Source organism: Lissotriton helveticus, chromosome 10 (assembly GCF_964261635.1).
Source record: "Lissotriton helveticus chromosome 10, aLisHel1.1, whole genome shotgun sequence".
NCBI classification, from domain to species: Eukaryota; Metazoa; Chordata; class Amphibia; order Caudata; family Salamandridae; genus Lissotriton; species Lissotriton helveticus.
Window position 1 is genome coordinate 355,644,077 of NC_136071.1, and position 22,581 is coordinate 355,666,657.

General features: G+C 47.3%; 1 protein-coding gene across 8 annotated transcripts in view; it reads right to left on the reverse strand.

The window, feature by feature from the left end:
- The window catches only part of LOC144783823 (uncharacterized), a 982,913-nt gene that overhangs the window by 499,453 nt on the left and 460,879 nt on the right, over positions 1-22,581 (reverse strand). For all 8 annotated transcript variants that reach the window (XR_013601608.1, XR_013601607.1, XM_078662569.1 and 5 more), the window contains one exon: positions 14,543-14,710. Coding sequence is in view for 6 of the 8 variants with exons in the window: in XM_078662569.1 (XP_078518695.1) it covers positions 14,543-14,710 (168 nt within the window). In the remaining 2 variants the exon portion in view is untranslated. The remainder of the gene's footprint in view (positions 1-14,542; positions 14,711-22,581) is intronic.

Sequence of the window (22,581 nt, forward strand, 5' to 3'; positions counted from 1 at the left end):
GCACAAGCGGAACAGTCTTTGGCCTCGTGATCCGGGGAGAGGCAGAGATTACACACTTCATGAAGGTCGGTGTGGGGAAACTTTGACCCACATTGAGGACACCTCTTGAATGGCGTCTTTTCCATGAGCTGGAGTTGAGGCCTAGTTAGGCCCGAAGGCCGTCGACGACGACCGGAATCGAAGTATTCGGTGTTGAAGAATAGCGTCGACTGGAAAAGCGTTCGAAACGTATTTTTGTAAGTTGGTGAGGATTGCGCGCCGAAGGAAAACGGTTCCAACACGGAGTGCTGGAAACACATCCGAGCCCGGTGGCGGAAAAAAACAATCTGGGGATAGAGCCGATGCCCATGCGCAGTATCATCCAAAGGCGGAGCCACCTATCCCGTGACTTCCAAAGACTTTTCTACAACAAAACAAACTGCAAATATCCGGGCCCAACACTAGGTGGCTGTAGGAAGGTAGATCCCTGACTATGGTTGCCCCCAACTTTTTGCCTGGTGTTTTGCTGGTTTTCTGACTTAGTTGACCTGGGACCCTGCTATTCAGGGCCCCAGGCCTACTGCTCTCTCTGTAAAATGGATTCCATGTACCTTAGGTACATATCTAAATTGGATACTGAGTCACCTTATCAGTCCCTGTACAGTGTACCTTAGGTACCCAGGGCATAGGTGTACCCAGGGCCTACCAGGGGCTGCAGAATGTATTATGCCACCCCTGGCTGGCCATCCAAATCTGACACAACTGGCTGCTTGACAGCTGGGGCAAGGTGGTGTAATCACCCTTTGCTTTAGATATAGTATACCTATATCTAACCCTAAAATGGACACACAGATCTCCTATCAGTCACTCCTATGGCAGGCCTTAACAATCCTGAAGGCAGAGTGCTTGGAATCGTGTGAGATGGTGCTCTGGCATGAGCTGAGCCTGTCTGCGGCTTTCGGGATCTATCCCTTAGCCGTTTCCATGATATCGCATACCATATACTCTTAAGTGCATTATAATCCTCGCGGTTATATGCCAACTCTGGTATCGCTTTATCAAAACATGTCGAGTAAGGTGTCATACGAATTGGAATACTAACCCCTCGCCAATTCTGGCAACGGGGTTAGCATTCCACCCTTCTAGAGGGACACAACACGTATGTAACCCCTAACCCCGGTTAAAGTCCAACAGAGCCTCAGCTCCACAAAATGGATGCTGCCACCGAGACACAAGTCTGCCCTCCTGCTGCTGGGAGTCCTCCCAGAGCAGGAGATAAGGACAAAGGGTTTCCTGCCAGGGGCGGTGCCAGCACCGTCCCAGACAGGATTTTGTGTATCCTAGGTAGGCAGGGCTTCAGAGGAAGGTGACTGCAAGTGGCACCCCGGTGCTCACTATGCATGGGCCGGCTTGAACCAGTTCCAGGGACACTCCAGACCCGGAGCTGGGGAAAAGCCCGCCAAGGAAGTGGGTGTAACCACCCCCCTCCTGGTCCCACCCCTAGGGCAGGACTTAGTCGCGTGCCAGCCCCCTTTTCCCAGATAAAGGTAGGAGCAGGCCCCCTTCCAAATTAGATCATCTTTGAATCCTGAAACTACTTTCCACGAAAGGAACTCAAGACTTCTTCCTAAGATTTCTCCCTTGTGACTAAGGAGTAGTCACCCTGCATCCGCAGGCACCATCCCAAGAACACTGCGGTCTGCTGCAAGTCCTTCCTCCGGAATCCGACTGCCCAGCTCGACGAGAACCGGCTTCCCTGGCACCTCCGACCTCTACTCACCTCTACAGCCAAGCTGAGAACCGTGAGTGCGACGAGACCTCAAGGGACCGACTATTGCCAAGACTGCACGACTTCTGCACAGCAAGCCCGCCGAGTAATTTCCTGGTGAGTGCTTTGGGGTCCGAGAAGCCCCGACCCTGAGCAGCTCCAGCACCGAAGATCAGCCCCCCAGCATCTCCACGATCGGCGTGGGGCCCTTCTGCTTTTTGCTGCTCACCGCGTTGTTTGGCTACTAGCCCGCTGGCTTGTGGCCTTCTGAACGACGCCCGACGACATCACTGCTGCTGGTCTGGTTGCTCCAGACTGGCTCTTGCTCCCTTCCAGAAGAGGAGCACCCCGGACCCTCCTGGTCCACTCAAGACGCCATTTTGAGTCCACCGCGTGGGCTTGAATTAGCCAAGGCTTGTTGCCCAATCCTGGGTAACTTCGACGCCGACAGCTTCATCCATCGTGGGACAGCTCGCCTCTCCATCCTGGTCGCCGACAACGCCTCCTGGTCCGTGAGATCTGCAGAGCCAGCGTCGCCCACTCACCTAGTCGAGGTGACTACCATCCGGTGCCCTCCTGGTGCCCACTGACTACTGGCTAGTAGTCACGAACTTGGTCCCCTCTGCTTTCAGGTGTCATCCATCTTCCAGATCCAGGCTTGGATCAACTCGAACTATCTTCACTGGTCGCCTGCCAGCATCGTTTCTTCCAGGCTCCTGGTCCGGCAACGAGGATTCCCGACGTCTTTTGAGACCTATGCAGCTGCAGCCCCTGGGCTAGGTAACTTCGGCATTTCGGTGCCCCAGCATAGCCTCACTATCCAAGGGTCAGGATCCACTGTCGTTTTCTCCCTACCAGGTCGGGTTCGCCCGTGAACACTAACTTTAGCGTTACTAGCTTCCATAGACTTTGTCCCGCATCCCGCGTGAGAGTGCACACTCTGCACCCGAGTCCCCTAGGTCTCCTAGAAGTAATCTGACGATTCCCTAGTCAAGTCCTAGCGATTCCAAAGCCTATTAGTACTGTACTTACCTGCTAGTAATTTCGCATTCCACTTTTAAAGTATATGGTTTTTCGTGCCCCTCGGGCATTTGTATATACTGTGCTAACTTAAGTATTTTCGTAAGAGTTTTGTTGTGTGCCTAGCACCCTGTCCTCATAAAGAGTACAGGGTTGTTGTGATTCTAATAAATACATTGTTTATTTTCATAACACTTGTGTGGTGTCCTTTCACTGGGTGTTCAAGGGGTAATGTGATGGTAAAACAGCTGGCTTAACACGCCCTCTAGAGTCTTAGCCTTAGACTGCTCGTATCCATGCTACTAGGATAGCTGGTCTATAAGGTTGACTTACAACCAATCATCAATAAGGGTTGTTTGGACTGATATATAGTGATCACTAGAATAGTGAACACTGCACATCAGGCCAACTTCTCACAGTGGCCATTTATGCACAGTGTGTAATCTGTAGCTCATATGCCTCGAACCTACAGCTCCCAGCATTCCCGGCGCTCCTGTGGGCCGTAGCTGTTTGCCATCATTCCTAAGCGCCAGGAGGCGCTTAAAAGCACGCCGAGCCTCCCGCGGCGTGGGTTCCTTCAATTTTTGATTGCTATGTTGTCTCCTGCTAAACGCTTACATCGGGCATTGTGTTGTGAAGCCCTGCAAGCAGTCCTGCAGCATTTTGTGGGGAGACCGTTCCACTGGGGGTGACGCGGACGGTTCAAGACTACAGCTCCCAGCATTCCCTGTGCTCCTGTGGGCTGTAGCTGTTTGCCATCATCCCTAAGCGCCAGGAGGTGCTTAAAAGCACGCCGAGCCTCCCGCGGCGCGGGACGCGCGCGTGCCCCGGCCAAGGGCGGGCCCGTCCGTGCCCGTCGTAGCCAGGAGGAGGCAGGGCAGGGCCACCCCCTTTCCAACAGCTAATTGGCACCTCCAAGGACTTGGTCAGTGACTTTGACTTTTATCAAACTTTTGCTCATTGCTTCCATTTGTTTGGTAACCAGTTTTTGTGATAAAAGCTAATCATGTGTAAGAATAACCATAAGGGGTCAGGGGGCTCAGGGGTTGTTGGAACACTTGATGCCTTTCTCATGAGGGCGGAATCTGTACTCATCCATGAGATTGAGCTTACCCAAAGGAGATTGTCTTTAGATCCCCGTAGAGTTTCTACTGGAGTTTCTCTAGCATGTTCTCAGTTAAATGCGGATCCATCTGCTGAACCTATGCCACAATTATCCTCTGGGTTACCTGTAACACCAATAGATGTTCCTTCTACCCCAGGTAGAGATTCCACCCCCATTACTTTATCCCCAGATAAGATACTTACTCGTCAGCAGCGGCAAACCCAGGATAAGAAGGGGGAGGGTGTGGTTACAGCCCCATCTAAGAAAAAGAAGGTGGTGGCTTGTCGCTCAGCTCGCATCAGGCCAGTAAAGTGGCAAAAACAGAGGGGCTGCCCGCGGAAAGAAAGGCTGTGTCCAAGAGGTTATATCTCCAAATGTCTCTAGTCCAATAGTTATTATTTCACAGGCCAGCTCTAAGCAGATGTCACATGATATAGAGGACAGGCTTTTAGATAAATTTGAAGAAAAACTATTGGTAATGCTCGAACCCCTAGCATCAAAACTCGCAGACATTGCACAAAGATTGAGTAACATTGAGCTCCAACTATCACTGCCAAAATGTAATCCATCTGATGGTATCCCTAGTGGCCCTATTGTTTCTAATGGAGTGCAAGTTTCCGTACCAAACTTGCCCCCCAACGACACTAACACAGCCGCTAATATTGTTTCACAAGCCCACCCCCAAACTATAGGTAACACGCTAGTTTCTGAAGCAATAGCTTCACACAGGAGGGAACCACCAGGGACTATCAGTAGGGGGTTGCCACAGGGAGGCTTGGGTAGCCATAATCGTAATGATCATCTTAATCTACCCCCTGAGGCTACGCCCTATACTATTGTACTCTCGAATGTACCTCCCCTACAACCCGGTATTGAGGAAAACTGGATTTCACTTAGGAATAAGGCCCTTCATTTAGTAAATGCCAAAACAGGGTTGGGTGGTCATCTATTTACAGGATTCAAAATGGCATGTAGGATCGCCTGGATAGGGAAATCAAGAAAAATAAGTAGAGGTGACTGTGTGGTGGTGAACTTTGGCTCCCCCCATTTAGTAAAAACAATTCTTGATAGAGCTGGATCAAGGCATTTGAGCGGGGTAGGTATCAACATCTTACCCCTAGGGTTTTGTTACCACAATATACCACTTTCGACTACGGGTGGGGTTGATCGTAATACATGCCCAGGGAATGTATGAGTACTCTGTACCAACTTATAACTGATTTGAATCTTTTTCAAATCTGGAGGATATACATTGACTGGGTCCCATAACTTTAATTGAAAAGACCCAATCTTCCATGGATGATCAAGATGGGGGCCACCAAGCAACAGGCATCTGTAGAAGTGATGAGGAAGTTTCAAAAGGAACCCAGTGGCGAGTATCGCCTATAAATTCTGGTTCATCTGTTACCAGCAGGGCACGTGACCATGTTATGGTTCACTCATGTAATTCTATTGTTAAAGTTCCAGAATCCTACATGTTAAATTATGGACAAGGCTCTCCAACAAAAACCTGTGTTCCTACCAAGTCTAGCACTGTTTTAAAAATAGCTTCCTGGAATATTGCGGTGCTTCCTAATAAAGTAGTTTCCATTGAATGGACCTCATTTATTGAGGACCTAGATATAATATTTTTTCAAGAAACCTGGGCAGTGGACCAGGTCTTTTGTCAGGGTTATATACATTTTTCAAAATTAGCTGTACAAGGTGAACGGGGTAGACCGAAGGGGGTTGTGACAATGTGGGTCAGGCAGCTCCACCAATACAAGCTAGAGGAGATCGCTATTGACTCTCGGGACATTCTCATTGTCAAGTTATCACAGGGTAATTCCCCGGATGTTTTACTCATTAATGTTTATTCTAGGGGTCAGCAAGGCGGGAAGGCCTCAAACATTGTAGCCCTACTTGATGTTTTTTTTTTTTTACGAATCACAGAGGCCACAGTAACATTTTAATAGCTGAGGACTTTAATTGCACTTATGAACCTTTTGATTGTGAGGATATGAACTTTAGTGTGGAGGAGGATGATCAGTGGTCGATCCCACCTCTTGAACTTCCTCCTATAAAAAGGTGGACTAGTGCAGCACTCCAATTAAAAGTATTCTGCCTGGAACATGGGTAGAGAGCGGCAAATGGTCGTACGAAATTTGATAAATCAGGGATGCCAACATACAGTAGTGGGCATCGTTCTAGTCTATAAGACTATTTTATCATAAATAAGGAGTTTTGGCCAAAATTGTTAGACATGGTGGTAGAAGACCGGCCAGAAAGTGATCACAATCCCCTTTTAGTTTCCCTGCGGGCTCTGGAATTAAACAATGCTGAAGAGTTGCCACCATGAGTAGATTGTGTAGAAGGACACCTGTCAAATGACACAAGACGCCTTAACTGGGCCAAGGTTGCACTCAACCCTGAGAAGGTGCAAGACATGAATAACCTAGTAGCTAACACTATAGTTACTCTCCAGGCAGATGCTGTACTTGGGGTACATTTGAAAAGAGTTGGCCAGGCACACGAGCATCTTTTTAATCAACTTAAAAGTTTTTTTATTATGAAAAATAAAAAAGGGCCCGAATCATTCCACCATAAGGCTACAGTCTGGTAGAACTCCACCTGTCGCTTGGCCTACAGATCTCTGGCAGCTGCAATCAGGAGCAAAGAACGGGTCACTATATAAGAGGCAGGCATATAAGGCAGCACAATCCCAGGCTAAAAGGGACTGGGACGAAGCTCATTGGGCAGAACTACTTAATGCATGCTCCAGGAGAGACATGACGAGATTTTGGCATCTGGTGAAATGGGGGAGCGGGCACCCTAGAAACGTTCCCACGAATCATGTGGAAACAGATCATTGGGTCCGCCACTACAAAGGTCAGCTCTCCAGAGACTCAGATGCCCAAGCCATTTTTGCAATACCAAAAAGGAAGTAGAAAACGCTCTTCTCCAGGTCCCCAAAGGTAGGGTTCCCAATCTTGACTGCATTCCAGCAGATCTTTTTCTTCAAGATCTGGACTCCTGGGCCATGTATATTCAACTACTAATGAATGCAATCGATAAGGGAGCAGCGATTCCTAGTTCCTGGGCAGATGCAGTAATCCCTCCTATTTTTAAAAAGGGGGACCGCTCCCTACCAGGAAATTACAGGCCTATAAGCCTGATTGATTGCATCCAAAAGGTATCGGCTAGGGTGGTTTTATGCAGAATGCAGGCTTGGCTGGAGGAATGCCATATCCTCTCCGATTTACAAGCAGGGTTTTGACAATGTATTAGTACAGTGGACCAGGTTTTACGGTTTATTCTTATTTACTGGCGCACTGTTACCCTGGCTGGGGAGAGATTCTATTTATGCAGCCTTTGTGGACCTAAGGTCAGCTTTTGACTTAGTTCCACGTCCTAAGCTGTGGCACAGTCTTTTAAAGTTGGGTATGCCATTGGACAATTTGGCTTTTGTTGTAAAATTGCACACGGATAATTACGCCTAGGTTAGATGGGATAAGGCAGGTAGCACCACCGAAAAATTCCCGGTAGAGAAGGGTGTGAGGCAGGGCTGCGTATTGGCGCCCATCTTATTAGAAAATTGCCCCACGGACGCCCCGAGTCTAGCTGGGTCAAAGATCCCACTCCTAATGTTCGCCGATGACACCCTCGTTCTTTCAAAAACGGGACAGGGCCTACAACGTGCCTTCTCAAGATTTGAGGAGTTCTGTGCAGATCATGACCTCGTTGTCAATGTTGACAAAACGAAGTTCATGGTCCTCCAGAACACTAATAAAGCCACCGGTGAAGTTAGAATGCAGGAAGGTGTCTTGGAGCAAACAGGACTTTTTCATATTTAGGGGTAATTGTAGACAAAAAACAAAGTTGGAAGCCCCAAATAGACCGCCTAACGGTGAGACATGCTCAACTCTCAGGTGTGTTGCTTAAGGAGCATAGACGCTCTTATACCAAACCCATAGCTCCAGTATTGCAGATCTACGACACCAAAATTGGTGCTTCAATCCTTTATGGTGCAGAGCTGTGGGGGCATGTAAATTTGGATTCTTTAGTGGTGGGTCAAAATAAATTTGTAAAGATCGTTAATCGGCCTCTCGCAATCCACCCCACTGGTCCCTCTCTATTTGGATTTGGGATGCCATTCCATTGGATGTAGCACATTATAGGTTAGTAGCATACTGGAGGAGACTCTGGGTGACTCCCGAGTTAGCCAATTATGCCCTGGCTTTGCTAGAAGTCAGGGAGTTAGACGTAAACAAGAAAATGGCGTGGTTTAGCTGTGTTAAAAATATTCTCTGTGAGCTGGGGTTGAGTTGGCTGTGGACCTCCCCAGCCGGAAGTATGTTCCCAAGTAAAACAAAGTTAAAGGCAGCATACTGGCATATGATACATCTTAGACGGTTCACAGCTTCTACCAGTCTTACCCTGTCCAGCACCTTTCTTGAAATTAAACATGAACCAAAATTTTAGCAGTACTGGGATTTAATCACATCAACACGTGATAGATAATTATTCCATCAGTTCAGAGTAGGAACAATACCCACTAAGGCTTTTATTTCGAAGTGGTCTAATCTTGATGCAAATAATAGCAACTGCTCCTTCTGTCCGGATAGGGTGGAATCATTGGCGCATATTCTTTTTGCTTGCCCAGCATACAGTAACCCGAGGCAATGCTGGTTGAAACCCAGTTGTTCAGTATTGGGCACCAGGTCATACAGTGAGGCATTCAGAATACTTAAAACAGCAGTAGACGGCCCCACTGTGATTGCTACAGCCAAGTTCTTGGTTTGGGTGTGGGTGATTCGTTGGACTGAAGGGAGGCATAGGTAAAGTCCCACTTTTGTCCATTACCCTAATTTTATCATTGGTATATGTATTTTATTGTATAGATTTGACGCTCATTTTAAAGGAAACGTACACTATGTTATTTCCTGGCCGCCGATATGGGAGTATTTTAGAGTTATATTAAATTATTTATTGTTTTAATGATGATTATTATATGTTCATGCCAAAAAAAAACAAGTGTGTTGATATAGTGATATGATGTATTGTCCGATGTGACCTGTATGTTTGTCTTTGTGATAACTTTTGTGATTCTTTAAATCGAAATACAGTTTATAAACTGAAACTGGTATTAATAACTATATAAAAGGGAGGAGCTTCGCGCGCATCCGTGATGGCCGCGTGAGCACAGGGCTCCCGAGACCCTCGCCGCCTCCCGCATTTATCCTGCATCATATCCTGATTCCGAAGATGGGTTATTGAAGGCACAGCCCAGCTGATGTACTAGCTGCTTTTCGCAACTGATTTGGACTTCGGGTTCCTGAGTTACGCCATCCTGTACTTTTACGGCCTACCCCGTAGAGCCACCTGGACCTTGCGTCGCGGCTGTACCCGGGCAGTAATTCAACAACAACGGCTGGTTGGGCCCAGATCGCGCCCCGTATTAAGTTTCAGTTTCGTTTCGTTTTTTGAGAAGCCATTTGGACCAGATCTCAAGCGCCCCTTCGGGGCACCCAGTCCGCCATGTCAGGCAAGCCTGAGAGTGATAAACGGAAAGTCAAGACCACCTTCCGAGGAGGTGCAACCCAAACGAATGTTATGGACCGTTACACTCATCCTAAAGGGTCCCCTGGTGGCACGCCGAAGGTTCGGGAGGAGGCGACGGACGACCCCACTGTGTCGGCGGATCTAACGCTGCAGGACGTCATGGGCGCCATTGCTGGCATCAAGACATCTATCGGCCAGCAATACGAGGCCCTGGCCCTGAAATTAGACACAGTGGCCATCGATGTTAATCTCATCAGGACGGATTTGGCGAAGACGAATGAGAAGGTCAAATCTCTAGATCTGAAGACCTCTAGCCTCACGACGGACATGTCTGACTTGCAAACTGAGGTACGCAACCTGAGATCTGCCAACGACTTCTTTGCTCGTCGTCTGGAGGATTTTGAGGGCCGTGCAAGGCGCAATAACGTGCGTATTATTGGGGTCCCGGAGGATTCTGGATCGCTGTCCACTGATCTTCGTGTCGAGGACCTCATCCTCAATCACCTCACCCCCAAGGGACTGAGTAAATTTTTTGCCGTGGAGCGCGCACATAGAGTACCGGGTGGACAAGCAAAGCCAGGTTTTCCCCCTCGGCCGATCATCGCCAGAATTTTTAACTTCAGAGACCGGGACGCCATTTTGCAGGCTGCGCGGACGAGTGGTCCTACGCAGTTCGAGAACATCACAGTTAACTTTTATCTTGATTTTTCCCAGTCCGTCCAGAGGCAAAGAATGGGATTTCAGGGGGTGAAAAGGCGCCTCAGAGATATGGACCTGAAGTATGCGATGCTTTTGCCGGCCCGGTTGCGTGTGGAATATGAAGATCGGACACTCTTTTTTGATCGCCTGGAAGGAGTAAGTGACTGGCTAGACATGTTGCCTGCCTGTCGCAATCGTGGGGAACAAACAGGTGGTGCGGAAGGGGGGCTATCGGAACAAGAATGAACAATGATGCTCGAGTCCCGAACACTGGACACAATGGACAACTGTGGCTTGCTGCCTTTTGTGATCGTCTGCTTTAAGTGCATCTCCGGAGGTGGCGGGGAAAGAAGGACCCTTTCCTCCTCTGGGTTTCTTTGTGTAGATTAGTTTTTTGCTAGGGTGACAGGCGCACTGCAAGTTGGGGTGGCTTTAAAGGCTATGCAGGGGTGCAGGGTGGGGGGAGTTCCGCTTGGGTGTTGTTGGGGGGAGGGGGGTGAGCGTGTTGGGACTGTTTCAATTTTCTTTTCTTCAAGGCAACGAACTGTTATGACTTTGGACTTTGGTGTGGTGCTCGTTATGAGGTGGGAGATCATTGTGGGTTCGGATGGGGGTAGGGGGTTGAAACTACTGTGTGGAATGTGCATGGGTTGGGAGACCGGATAAAGAGGGGAGTGGTCTTGCAGATGTTGTGGCGCCTTTCCCCAGATGTTGTGTTATTGCAAGACACTCATTTGATTGGAAATGCTTGCTACGCTCTGAACAGGCGGGGATATCGTCTTGCTGGCCCAGTCTTCGTCAATTGGAGAGATTAGACATTTAGCGCAAGGTGTATCGGACCACTCACCTCTATGGTTACAGGTGAACATGAACATAGGTACTGAAGGGAGGGTGGCTCCGATCAATCCATGGTATCTTCATAACCCCAAAACTCGTACTGAATTGATTAAGTCAATGGATTTATATTTTGCAGAAAATGTGGGGTCTGTGTCTTCGCCTGTTTCGTTGTGGGAGGCGTTTAAGACGGTCATCCGGGGACAAGCATTGTCGCTGATTGGATGTGCCAAGAAAGAATTTTGGTTACCGACGCAGCTAAGATGATGAGTAGGGAACAGCAGGGACAATTGTATGATGTGGGTGATAAGGCAGGGAAGTTGATTGCCTGGCTGGATAGAAAGGAGAGGCAAGCTGTGTGTTTCCTGTGATTGAGAGGGCTGATGGTATGAGAGTGACCGACCCAGTTGACATTGTTGAATGCTTTGCCGATTATTTCCGAGGAGTTTACTCTCCGGTGTCTGATAGGCCCGAGGAGGATTCTCATTTATTGCTAAGAGATATTGAGTTGCCTTGTTAGTCTGAGTCCGACAGAGACTGGCTGGATGCTGCGCCCTCAATTGACGAGGTAGCTCTCGCAATACGCTCTATTCGCTCCGGGAAGGCCATGGGCCCTAATGGTCTTCCCATTGAACTATATAAACTGCACCCGGACACGCTAGCGCCATATCTCCGTGATATGTTTCTGGCGGCGCGAGAAACTGGCTCCCTTCCTCGTGATAAGCGTCTTGCGACCATAGTGGTGATTCATAAGGAGGGGAAGCCACGGGACCGCTGTGCGTCCTACAGGCCTATCTCACTTCTAACTGCTGAGCCTAAGATTCTTGCCAAGCTGCTCGCAAACCGCCTGATAAAAGTAGTCAGTGAACTGATCCATCCAGATCAGTCGGGCTTCATCCCAAATCGTAACACTGCCTTGAATTTGCGGCGCTTGCATGGTGTTCTCGCGAGGGCGACGCCGCTGCGTGAACCGGCCATCTTGGCATCCCTGGATGCCACGATGGCCTTTGATACAATCGAATGGCCGTATATTTGGGCTGCACTTGCTAAATTTGGTTTTGGCGCTGGGTTTATTAGTTGGGTAAAACTCCTGTATGAGACACCACTGGCACAGGTTGTGGTAAATGGCCGGGTCTCCGGACCCTTTTTTCTTGGGAGGGGCACGCGGCAGGGTTGCCCGCTGTCGCCGCTTCGATTTGCTCTCGCTTTGGAACCTCTCGCTGCCTGGCTACGGTGGGAGCCCTCGATGAGAGGAATATGCTGGACCCCGGACTTTGAAGACTGCATCTCGCTATATGCGGACGATATTTTGCTGTACCTCACGTCGCCACAAAAATCGTTAAACGTATTGTTCGACGTGCTTAACTCGTTCCGGAAAAACTCCGGCCTCGTCATTAACTGGACCAAGTCCCATATATACGTGCTCGCCGGCGGCGTCCCCCTCCTGCCGCGTGGATGTCCTATCCAGGTGTCGCAGTCTGGTTTTAAATACCTGGGAGTTTTTATATCGTTGGACCCCGCGGTCCGCTACGAGCGTAATCTACTCCCCCCGCTTCAACGTTTGCGATCGGACGTAGTGAGTTGGCGTAAATTACCGTTGGCTCCACTAGGGCGAGCGGCTCTTTTTAAAATGATGTCTTTACCACGGTTTTTATATGCACTCCAGTATACATTTGATGTGATTCCGGCAAGGTACTTCCGGGAGGTAGAGTCCTTACAGAGGCAATTGATGTGGGGCGGGCATTCGCGTAACGCTCTTCCAAAGTTGACGCTTCCCTGGTATGACGGCGGTATAGCACTTCCGGATATCAGGCGGTATTATTGGACTTCCCAGCTTGCTGCAATTAACCACGGGATGTATGGCTTAACGTTGAATCCAGCGTTTGAAATGGATAGATGGCTGTTACCGGGGGGAGACTATAACAGGGCGCTTTATTCTGGACCCTCTCGCTCACAGCTTTCGGGACCCACCGGGATAGCCGTACGAGTGTGGCATAGTGCGACTGCGGCCATGGGCTGGAGGGATCGTTTGACCCGCGCGACTCCGCTTTATGCTTCTGCTAGACTGGGTTGCCTGTGGAGAACGAAAGGATTCGAGAAATGGGATATGATTGGCATCAGTAAAGTGCGTGATCTCTGGGTTAAGGGCAGGATAAAGACTTTTGCAGAACTGCAGATGGAATATAAGCTGAGTGACAAGGAATTCTTCCGCTATGCCCAAGTTCGTCACGCGTTGAATTCGGTTTTCCCCGTGGGTAGCGACATTCCGGAATCCTCCCCCCTCGAAGATCGCATATTAGATGGTCATGTGCCGGATAGCACTATTTCTTTGATCTACAAAAAGATGATCAATGATCGCTCGAGCTTGCTCGAGCATCTCAGGGCGACCAGGATTGCGGATGGTATTGAATTAGACGACGAGGACTGGCAATCTGCGATCTTCTCTCCCAAGGAGGTCGCAATCCCCGTCTCCGTTTGGTCCAGCTTAAAATCCTTCATCGGATTTATGTTACCGGCCCTCGCCTGATCCGTATGGGCTATTCGGTGGATGGCCTGTGTAGGTGTGGTTGTGGTCTGCTTGGTACCTTTCTTCATATAATTTGGGAATGTCCTGAGGTGGTACTTTTTTGGAATCGCATACATGAGGTGATGAATGAAGTAACAGGTGTTGTGATGTTGCCAGAGGCCCGACGATGTTTGCTGAATGTATAGGAGCCAAATGACTATAATGTGTCGCAGATACGATGGACGACCCTTGGTAATATGATTGCTAAAAGAGACATTGCACAGCTTTGGGGGTCCCAGAGGCCCCCCACAGTGACGGCCTGGAAAGAGAACATGGACTGGTGCATGTTTAGCGAGAAAACTGTATATGTGGCGAGAGGCAGACCCAGAACATGGGGGAAAATTTGGAATCAATGGAACTCGTACCGGGGAGATATATGTACGCCCCCTCTCACGGAGATCTCTAGTCCCCCCCAGTCTCCCTGACCCGACATTCCTGATGTAGTGTAGCGTATTTTGTTCTTGATTTTGTGTTTCTTGCTTCCGGCCCCCTCCTCTGTATACAACAACTCCTGTATCATACTACTGTGTATCTCCCGTCCTCCTTGAGCACTCGCCCGATTGATGTACTATTGTTATATTGCCTTGTCTTTTTCTATGTTTCTTTTAATATAATAAAAAGTTACAACAACAAAAAAAAACTATATAAAAGAAGCACACATTTACCTTTAGCACAGGTATGAATAACTTACTGTCTGTACTCGATCTCTTCACACCGCTCTCCATTGTTCGCCCTCCTCCTAGCTCGCCCTGACCGTGGCCAGCTGCAGGGCTTGGTGTCGCTGTGCCAGGGGAGCCCACAGAACTAACCCTTGTGCCATGAACAAGGGCAGGCAGATTCGTGCTGCATTCTGTATCATACTACTGTGTATCTCCCGTCCTCCTTGAGCACTTGCCCGATTGATGTACTATTGTTATATTGCCTTGTCTTTTTCTATGTTTCTTTTAATATAATAAAAAGTTACAACAACAAAAAAAAACTATATAAAAGAAGCACACATTTACCTTTAGCACAGGCATGAATAACTTACTGTCTGTACTCGATCTCTTCACACCGCTCTCCATTGTTCGCCCTCCTCCTAGCTCGCCCTGACCTTGGCCAGCTGCAGGGCTTGGTGTCGCTGTGCCAGGGGAGCCCACAGAACTAACCCTTGTGCCATGAACAAGGGCAGGCAGATTCGTGCTGCATTCGGCGACCACTGAGTAATAAAAAAACAAACACATTAGGGACCAAAAAGTGTAAAGTCAAAACCACCCAGGTAGCTACTACACACATCTCAGTGAAAGCTGAGCAGAAATTTAGAGTGCAGACTTATTCATTTTATTTACCTTTTTAAGCTTTGCGTCATGTTAAACTGTGATAGGAAGCCTCAGCCAATAGACATTGAACCTGTACTAATACAAAAAATCCTGCAAAAACCTAATGTACTTCTTGGTGCTTTAGAGAGTCGAGTTGGCAAACACGAGATCTCAGGAGGATTCCCAACATGTCCATGTGTCAACAAGGGCAGAATTATAGCAGTGCACGGTCAGCTATGAACTCTCGGCTAGAGTGAACACGGTGAGGTGAAATCCACAACGCCACTGCAAATAATCCTAATGGTGTTTTCTGTGGAACCTATAGTTATGTGATCTTACAAAGATAAAAAGACAGACACACACGCACACTCTACAGTGGAGCACATTAGTTAGATTCCTGTTTTCTTATTTTCAAAATTGGAGCACCACATGACTATTTCCTTTTTTTCCGCCAAACATTTTATTTGGCCAGCACACAATAGTATGCCAAAGGAATATATTAATTTGTTATTATTATCTTGCCATGATTCAAGCATATTGTTTTTCATCCACACGAGGCTCTTACAAGCTCACTGTGCATTCAGTTTCTCTCCCACGTACAACATATAACTCTACGAGGGTTTTGAATTTTTAAATTTAGTTGGGTTCATTATTTACATTTCGTGAGCACCTAAATCTGATTGGCTAATGGTAATAGAAAATGCAGTTCTTGTCTCCATTGTGACATCCTAAAACTTTTCGTGAAGCTGTGCAGGAAAAAACAGGGATGGGTAGCTGGTGTCAGAGTGAGCACAAGCCCAAATCAGGAGAGAGCAAGAGTCACTGCTTGGGGATGAAAAATCGTTCAGGTCCTTACTCCCATCAGAAAATAGTGATTGTTATTAAACAACATACATATTTTCCTTAAAAACCTTCAGTTAATCGCTGTGCAAGCACAGGAGTGCTTGCGGGACCTTATCTCCTTCAATTGTTTCCAGCAAATCTCAAGAAAAGTCAAATAATTCAACTCTTCAAAGCAAAGCAGCTTTCAAAATGATTCCTATGTTTGTGGACTTTGGGCATTTTCGCACATGTATCTCTACATATTTTACCCTCACTTTTTCCTAATTCTGTCAAAAACTGTTGGATAGATTCACACTAAAGGCCATATGTAGGTGGGGTAATACCGGTCGGTAACGGTGAAATTCGGTAAATTACACCGTTACCGACCGGTATTTAGGGATTTGAGATGTAGGAGGCTGCAAATAAGGAATCAGTAATTTACCGATTCGTTATTTTAAGGAATCTGTAAAATACAGATTCCTTATTTTGAGGAATCGGTAAATTACCGATTCCTAAAGCCTATGTAGGTAGCACTCAAGTGAGTGCATTTTAGCCTTAAGGATTCGTTATTTACCACTAACTATAAGTTGGTGGTAAATACCGAATACCTTTGAAAAAGCAATTTTTTGCTTTTTTCTCAGTGCCATGTGGCACACATACATGCCCTTAGGGCATGTATGTGCACCACATGTGCACACATGCACGATTCAGGGGTGCAACAGGGTGTCAATGTGACACCCTGCCACCCTTGAATATGTTCCCCCTATTACCGATTCGGTATTTACCGAATCGGTAATAGTGAATGGCTTCCCATTCATTCCTATGGGCCTCCAGCCCAATAGGAATGAATGGTAAGTTATTCCTTATTACCGAATACCGAATAGGTAAAATTTACTGAATTATTACCTACATACTACTTACCGATTCTGAAATACCGAATCGGTAAAATTCGGTATTTTAGAATCGGTAAATAGAGATTACCTACATATCGCCTAAGTCACAAAAAGCACAGAGAAGGCTTTGAGCTCTGTCCTCAGGGTAGGTTTGGTGTTAATCTGTCAGTGTTTTTTTTCTGTAGCCATGACCTAAACTTCGTTGTGGGAATTAAAATGTCAAAATTCGGGTTTGGGACACACCGCTTCACCACCTCATAACCATCCTCTTAGACCAATCTGCATAAAATTGTCAAGGACCAAGCAAAAGTAGGCAGATTGTAGAGAGAAGGGAATTACAACATACAACAGGCAGGCAAGGCGCCACTAAGGGGGGGTAGGAGCAAGAAAGGGATGTCAGCTAGAAAGAGGAGCACAGGACAATAAGGAAAGGGGTACAGAGACAGAGACTCCATAAATAGACTGGGGGCAAAGAGAGAGGAGTCAATAGTAAGGGGAAGTGGGTTTTAAGGGGGCTTCTATGATGTCATCTGTTACATCATGCATGAGGTATTGAGCAGCGCAGTGACGGATTTTTAGATGTATCAGTCAGAGTAACTGAGAGATGCCATTTTCCCCTCTGAAACTGCAGTTACCATGCAAGGTATGTAACTATGCAGAAAACAACATGCTGCATTTCATAAGGATAGCTCGGATTTTCCTCCATCTGCTAAAAAATTTAGCCTTTGTAAACATGTAGGTCATATATCCTTTATGACTCTGGATCTGACGTGGGCACCTTTGTAACTTGAAAATAGCATTGTTGGCTCTTTGTGTTGTTTCCTTGTTTTTCTGCTTTGTATTTTCCTTCTGTTGCAGGTTTCATGTGATGATAATCTCCTTTGGCCCCAAGTTCCACATCCCCTTCCGTCGCTTTCTTTTATAAGCCAGAAGGAGTACCGACTGGGCAGAAGAGAAGCAGCTGGCTCCGGTTCCATTCAAAAACACCCACACTGTTTTGATTATCAACTCCTGCACTTCTGTTTAAACCCTCTTCCCAGAAAGTCAAGCCGGACCATCGAGGAAGCAATCTTAAGGCTGACTTCCAATGGAGACATTCCTGTTCAGGCCTGGAAAGGCCAAGGTTCAACATCCATTCCCTTCTCGACTCTTCATCTTTAACACTCTTCTACCTCACCATTTCACCTCATTTAATATAACCATGGTGCTTCGACAGCACCTTTGGTAACTAATTCTTCAAGGTGGTTGCTTTTTAGTATGCACTTGTGTTTTCACTTCTGAGTGAACCCCTTAATATCCCTATTGTGGTATCTGTTGACTTTTACTGCTCTCCCAGAGCCCAGGTAGGCTGCCTCTAGGTAGACGTCATTAAACCTTCTTAATGAGCTGTTTCCTTCTACTCCTACATGCAAACAACAGATCCTTCTCCCAATAGTAGGGGAAATACAAACAGGGCAGCTCTCCCACTGCTTCTGGGTGGACTCTATTGATCTTCAGGGAGTTGCCCTCTGCCTCAACACAGACGATTGCCGAAAACATTTAGTGGACTGTTTTCTTTATGCTCAAGGGTGAGCTCCATGGACCCTCAGCAGGTTGCTTCCCTATCACTCCTGGGTAGTTAACTTGAGTAAATCTTATGGCTTAGGGTTGTTTGAAGACACCAGTATAAAGTGTGCATCCCTTACCGTCCTGGATATGCAATTAGCTCAGGAAATGAGGGGGTTTTAAGCCCCTTCAAAGTGTACCTCACTAACCATGTCACTAATCTGAGCTTAGTCCTGCACCATGGTACTCCAGGCAAGAGGTTTGTATGGAGCAGACCACCCTCATCTTGTAAAGCTCACAGATTTAACATGGCCAATAGAGATAAAAGAATAGAATAAAAGAGATAGAAGCTATTTGACAATCAGGATCATGCCAGTTCATAGATAAAGTGTGCTGCATAACAGACTATGAATTATGCTAGCCAATCAGATTTGTTAAAGTTTGAGCTCGAAGGGCAAATTTGCAGATCCATATTGTACAGATATGAAACAAATGAAAGTGAGGATTTTCCACCAGTACCTCCTAAAATAGTGAACAGATTTACAGCAATCCACAAAAGAACAAATTATGGACTGCTCGCTATCTTCTCCACAAATCTGGTGCATATCTGCAAAGTGGTTTTGGCTATTTATTAGAGTGCTGGAATGAAAGTCTTCAGGATAGCATAAACATGCAGTGCAATCCAACCCTTATATTTTTAGGATATTCTTGCACTTTTCCTGCAGTCACTGTGACAGTTATGAGGGTTTATTAGAGGTACTCCATCTTTTTGCTTTATCATTTGCCATCCAAAAAGTGTATTCGTTTTCTGAATGAGGGTGGTGCTGCTCCCTAAATACCATGCTACACAACTACTAGAAAGTGTCCATTGGGACATACTTTTCTTATTTTTCTACATTTACCTGGGGTGGCGGACTACTGGCTACCACTGGTAAAGTCAGTCACATCTCCAGAAGTGGAAGCCCTTGCCTTCATCAATTCTAGGACATACGTGATTTGTGAGGGTTTTTGGTTCAAGGACGACTTTATGAAAGTTGAGAATAATTTGCTAAGCAGCACAAAATGCTGGGTTCCTTTGGAAAACCTGCATATGATCGTGTTGGATATGAAAGTCTGAGCATGTTCCATTTTGTGTCACCTCCTCAAAATCACATTGTACCAAATGGGGGATGTCTGAATTACTTTGTCCAGAGTAGCTCTGTCCTTGCCTGAGTGAAACCACACATCTTCCATTATCTGTGTTGTTGCTAGTCCCCTTGACAATGGAAATAGATGAAAGGCACTGTTGGAGTGCAATAGACTGATCACATGGGGCCAATCCTGATGTATTGAGGAAGTGTGGAGCTTCAAGGCACGTCAAAAGACTGGGCACCACCATCATCTATTGCATTTCTAATTAATACACTTCATGCTAGCTCTTTTTTTCTTGTATGGCATGGAGAATTTTGGCTCCGAGACGGATTTCTGTTTGGACCCAGAGGGCTTCGGTTCAGACAAGGACTTTGCTGACTCGGCACCGAGCTGAAAGGCTTGACTGGCTGTTTCGGAGCTGGGCCTGGATGTGGGGCGTCGGAAACGTAGTCTCTGTGCCTACCTTGGCTAGAATACAGAGGTGATGCTGAAGCTGTGAGAAGTTAGCCTGGCATATGATGTTCAATAGTTCTAGTGGGCACCTTGCACCAGTCTAATCGACCTTTGTTGATGGTGGTTGTAAAGCCAACCTTATAGAAAGCTATCCTAGGGGTAGCATGAACCAGCAGTCTTCAGGCTAAGACTTCAGTAGGCGAGTTAAGCAAGTTGTTTTACCATATATAATCCCTTGAATACCAAATGAAAGGACACCACACAAGGTATATATCAAATATATATGTATTTACTCTAAACACAACCCCTCTGCATTCTTTATGAGGTTAGAGGTGAAAATACAATACAAGTCACACAGTTAATATACGATAAATTGCACAGTATACGTTATGCCCTAGGGGCCTCACATACCATATACTAAGAAAGTGGTATAAGTACCACGTGAGAGTTACAAATCAGGTCTGGGGCCTGTGGAATTGCTGGGGCTACACTAAACAACCAAAGGTTAGGAAGTAGGAGGCCCACGGGAGACGCGTGCAGTGTCCAAACACACATGCGGGTTACAATTGACTTTCTATGGGAAACGAAGATGTTACAAATATACAATTTATGGACACTTCCGGATGGACTAGGATGGAACCCTTCGAGAGTCAAGACCCACGGGAGCATCGGAGTACTCGTGTTACCTCATCCAGGGAAGCCGGGTGCATAGGTGTCTTTTCGTGTCGGGTTTCGGTGTCATTTTCTATGGAGAGCTGCAAAGAACTGCTGCAGGTGACCAGAGGAAAAGTGTCCGGGTGAATCCAAGGGTAGATCGGAGATGTGAAGAACCTGAAAGCAGAGGGGACAGAGTCTGGGTCACTAGCCAGTGACCAGGAAGGAACCAGGCGATGTCGGATGCTTTAGGGTGAAGGTGAGTTTGTCTCTTGAGCCACGAGGTCCAGGAGGCATCGACGGTGACCAGGCGAAGGATTCGAGCTGTTCCATGATGGATCTAGATGACTGCAGTGTCGGTATCCGGATTGGACCCAACAAGCCTTGGCAACCGCAACCCACGCAGGAGGTCGAGATTGGCTCTTTTGCAGACCAGCAAGGTCTGTGGCACTTCTCCTTTTCAGGGAAGCTGGAGCAAGCCTGGATCAACCAGGAAAGCAAAGTAAATTCAAGATGGCGTCTTCAGGGGGCTCACTAGCCAACGGGCAAGGAACCGGGAAGACACGTCAAGCTCAAATGCAAAGCCGGGGCCCGCGGGACACTCGCGGAGTGTGGGGGCCAGGGTTTTGGTGCAAACGGTGCTCGGGGCTAGGGCTTCTCGTACCCCAATTCAGAACTTACTGAGGCTTCAGGAAAGGAGTGCAGGTAGCAAAATGCAGGATGTCCAAGATGTCCGGTCCCACGTCTCTCGTGTCCACAACGGGTCTCAGCTTTGCTGTGGATGTGGATCGGGGTCAGAGAAGTCTGGAAGTCCAGTTCTTGAGTTACAGAGTCTTCTGATTTCGACTGGAGCCTTGAAACTTCACACCGGCGAAGTTGCTGTTGGTTCCTGTTTGCACAGGGTGGTCACTCCTTGACCACAAGGGAGATGTCTTCTGTCTTCCAGTCAGAATGTAATGTCGAAGGTCCAAGATATGTCTTTCAAAGATTCGTCCAGGATAAACTTAAGTCCCAGGGACACAGCTCCTATACTTATACTGAGGATGGGGGCTGGATTACCTGACTAGGTCCCTCCTATGGGTGGACCTGAGAAGGGGGTGGTTACACCCCTTTCCCTTTGTCCAGTTTCGCGCCATAGCTGGGGCTGGAGTGCCCCAGCAACTGGTTTGAACCAGGCTATGCATGGAGCACCTTGTGTGTCCCAGGCAGTGTCTAGATGCATTCACTGAATGCTGCCCTCCCTGGACCAATACACAGAACCCCTGTCTGGGGAGGTGCTGGCACCTCCCTGGACAGGGAGCCTATTGTCCAGGCCTCCCCTGCCGGGGTTTCGTCCAGCAGCAGGAGGTCAGACTCTTGTCTGTGGCAGCAGCATCCATTTTGTGATGCTGAAGCTCTGTTTAACTTTAACCGGGTAAAGCAGTAACTTACATGTCTTTTCCCTCTAGGAGGGTGGAATGCTACCCACGCCGCCAGCTTGACACCGTACACGACATGTTTTGATAAAGCCAAACCAAAGTTAGCATTAACCGCGAGAATTATAATGCACTTAAGAGTATATGTAAATGTAAATGAGTATATGGTATGGCTATATTATAGACCAGCTATAAGGAGATGGTTCCGAAAGCTGCGTAGGGGCTCAGCTCATGCCAGTGCACCCTCTCACATAAAACCAAGCACTCTGCCTCCAGGATTGTCGAGGCCTACCATAGGAGTGGCTTATAGATGTATATGTGTCTATATATAAAGGTAGATATATAGGTATACTATATCTAAGTAAGGGGTGATTACCCCACCTTACCCAGGCTGTGTGAACAGACCTGTGGTGTCAGTTTGGAAGGCAAACCAGGGGTGGCACAATACATGCTGCAGCCCCTGGTAGGCCTAGGGTGCACCTATGCCCTGGGTACCTATGGTACACTATACAGGGGCTCACAAGGGTGACCCAGTAACCAATCTGGTATGTACCTAAAGTACATGGAGTCCGTTTTATAGAGAAAGCAGATAGTCTGGGGCCCTGAATAGCAGGGTCCCAGGCCAACTAAGTCAAAAACCAGCAAAACACCAGGAAAAAAGTGGGGGTAACCATATAGTCAGATTCCACCTTCCTATAGAAGCCTTGTGCTTTTTGGGAGTGATTTGAAGGGGCAATAGGTCTTCTGTACTCACATCACCTTGTCCCTGCAACCTATGCCCTGGGTACCTATGGTACACTATACAGGGGCTCACAAGGGTGACCCAGTAACCAATCTGGTATGTACCTAAAGTACATG